At 48.6% G+C, this 2,500-nt stretch overlaps 1 protein-coding gene across 1 annotated transcript in view; it reads left to right on the forward strand.

The window, feature by feature from the left end:
- Positions 1-2,500, forward strand: part of ksr2 (kinase suppressor of ras 2) — a 93,389-nt gene that overhangs the window by 41,748 nt on the left and 49,141 nt on the right. The window contains 2 exon segments of the mRNA XM_062543840.1: positions 1,220-1,258; positions 2,086-2,500. The exon segment at positions 2,086-2,500 is cut by the window's right edge and continues 147 nt beyond it. Coding sequence (XP_062399824.1) covers positions 1,220-1,258; positions 2,086-2,500 — 454 coding nt within the window.

A 2,500-nucleotide genomic window follows, 5' to 3' on the forward strand; every position in this document is an offset into this window, starting at 1 on the left:
AGAAGCTGCTTACAAGTGGCCACTTTGGTCATATAGCACTTTTGAATTAAATTGCTAACTATGAAAATCAAAGAAAGGAGACAATGTGATTAACTAAGAACATTATGATGCTCTTCTAGGAAACAAGGCCCTTCTTATCTTCAAAGTGTTTAGTAGAGTGGTCACTTCACTTGTTTGCACTGGCCACGCTCTTTGTAAAGTGCCCTTTGGTCATTAGCAGCTGTAATAAATAACATTGATTTGCATTGAACGTTGCTCCATGCCCTGCTTGTCGTCTCCAGAAGAGAGCAGGAAGTGCCTACGGAAACATCCATGTCGCACACATGCCCTATCTCAGGCCTGCCACAGCAGTGGATGAGTGTTGTTTTTCCTGGGAGCACCAGGGAGTTGAGCTCGCCTCCTGTCATATCACCCATGTCCCTTCCTTCAGCGTGTGCCGTGTCCCCAAACAACTCCGATATTTTGACACCAGACTGTTTTGTAACAATGCATCGTTACGTAAGGAGCGTGGTGCACAGCCAGACAAATCGGAGGCGTCCCCCCTGACATGTTCATTAGAAAAAACTTGGTAGTTTTTGGTAGTAGATTCAATCAAAGTCTTGTCCTCAGAGATACATCTTTACGTACGTTGTGTTTAATGCATCCCAGGGGTGGCTAGAACATCAGAAGAAAAGATGAGCATCACCACACCTATAGTTGCTTGCTTTGTTTTTACATTTCACTTCAGCGTTTTTTCAAAAAATGTGTGTGAGTGCTCTGTGAGTGCTAAAAGCAAGCAGGGCACGTGGTCTTTTGAAATGGACAAAAGGGCGACACGCTAATTGAGAGGGAGTTCACAAAGACCAGGCTGTTTGTAGGAGATAAGAGTGGTCCATTGGATCCAGGGACAAGCTTCTGCATTAGAGTGTGTAGGGAACCGCATGAAAGATGATGCTTTTGTGAGAGTGATGTATTAAAAAAGAGGTTCAAAGAACCACTATTAGTGAGTCTGTAACAAACTCTCGGACTCGAACTGAACATCATTATCCTTGTAATTAATGATGTCCATCTGTGAGATGCTGATTAACCCTTATGCTTAGAGTGAAGGGGTGTCTCGAAAACTTTATTTTGAAATGGAAGCATCTTTGCAATAGGAAAAAAGCCTATGGTGGCTTTTGCCTGTTGTTATTAATTCATGATGACAAGAGATGTAAACTTGTGCTTTATTTCTCCCCTAAAGAGCAACTTGAGGACGAGGACAAATTGCACACTAATGGAGGTGAAGTACTTCTGCTCTGTCTAGAATGTTCCTTGCTGTATGCATATTTTAGTTGGTATAATGTATGTGTCATAGCCTGGCAACCACAACCATTTCACTTCAGCCTTCTGTCCATTCATCTCGTGTCCAGCTGAATGGTTTGCTGTCATGATGTCTTTGTTCAGTGAAGCCAGTGGCAGTTCTTGCTCAAGGGGGGGTCATCAGAAATCACAATTTTGTGCCAAAGTCTAGTCAGGGTTTCACCCAGCCCCTGGATGCTCTTCTTAAGGGAAGCATGCTGCTCTATATGCGTTTGTCCTGCAGCACCAACAGCACTGGACACGGCACTTTATTCTAAGTGCCCTCACAAGGAAGAACTTCTGCAAGTCAAGTTTTTCCTCAAGTACTTATTAGCATATTATCATCACTAACTCCCATTGCATTTTTAGCTGGTACATGCATACCATATACCTATATTCCATTAATGCTTCACTAGCCATGTTATATGAATACACTATACTTCCAATGAGTTAAGGACTTACTGTGTCCGTGCTATTCTGCCCCTTGTCTCTCCTCTCCTCTCCTCTTCTTTGCTTCAACTCTCTTCTCCTCCTGTCTGTTCCTCTGCTCTCCTCTCTTACGCTCCTTCCCCTCCTCTCTTTTCCTTACCTCTCCTCTCTTTTCTCCCATCATCTACTGTTCTCTCCTCTATTCTGCTATCATCTGCTTTCTCTTCCTCTGCTCTCTTTCTCCTCCCCCTCTCCCACTCATCCTCTTTCCTCCTTCTCTTCCTCTCCTCTCCTCCACCCTGTCCTTTCCTGCGCTATACCCTCGCTTCCGTGTCACAGGAAGCGCACTGGTCAAGCAGGACTGCTCCATTCAGTGGCCGACGAGCGAGTCCGGGAAGGAGAACAACCCGGCGTGCCAGCCGGAGCCCAGCCAGTGGATCCGGTTGCAGCTGGCGCAGAGCCCCAAGCTCCAGTCCAAATACAACCAGCACCAGCACCAGCAGCAGCACCAGCAGCAGCTGTGCCACAGCCCCCAGGGCCTGGCGCCGGCCCTGACGCCCTCGTCCTCCTCGCAGGCCGACCGGCTGACGGTGGACGCTCACGCTCACGCGGGCCTCTTCCCCTCGCTGGACTCGGGCTACCGCTCGCTGCCGCCGTCGCCGCGCCAGAGGCACTTTGGGCAGACGCCGCCGCCGCGCACCCCCCTGGTGGTCAACGCCAGCATGACGCCCCCCGGCACGCCGCCCACGCGCCG

The sequence above is a fragment of the Sardina pilchardus genome, chromosome 8, assembly GCF_963854185.1.
Source record: "Sardina pilchardus chromosome 8, fSarPil1.1, whole genome shotgun sequence".
Classification (NCBI taxonomy): domain Eukaryota; kingdom Metazoa; phylum Chordata; class Actinopteri; order Clupeiformes; family Clupeidae; genus Sardina; species Sardina pilchardus.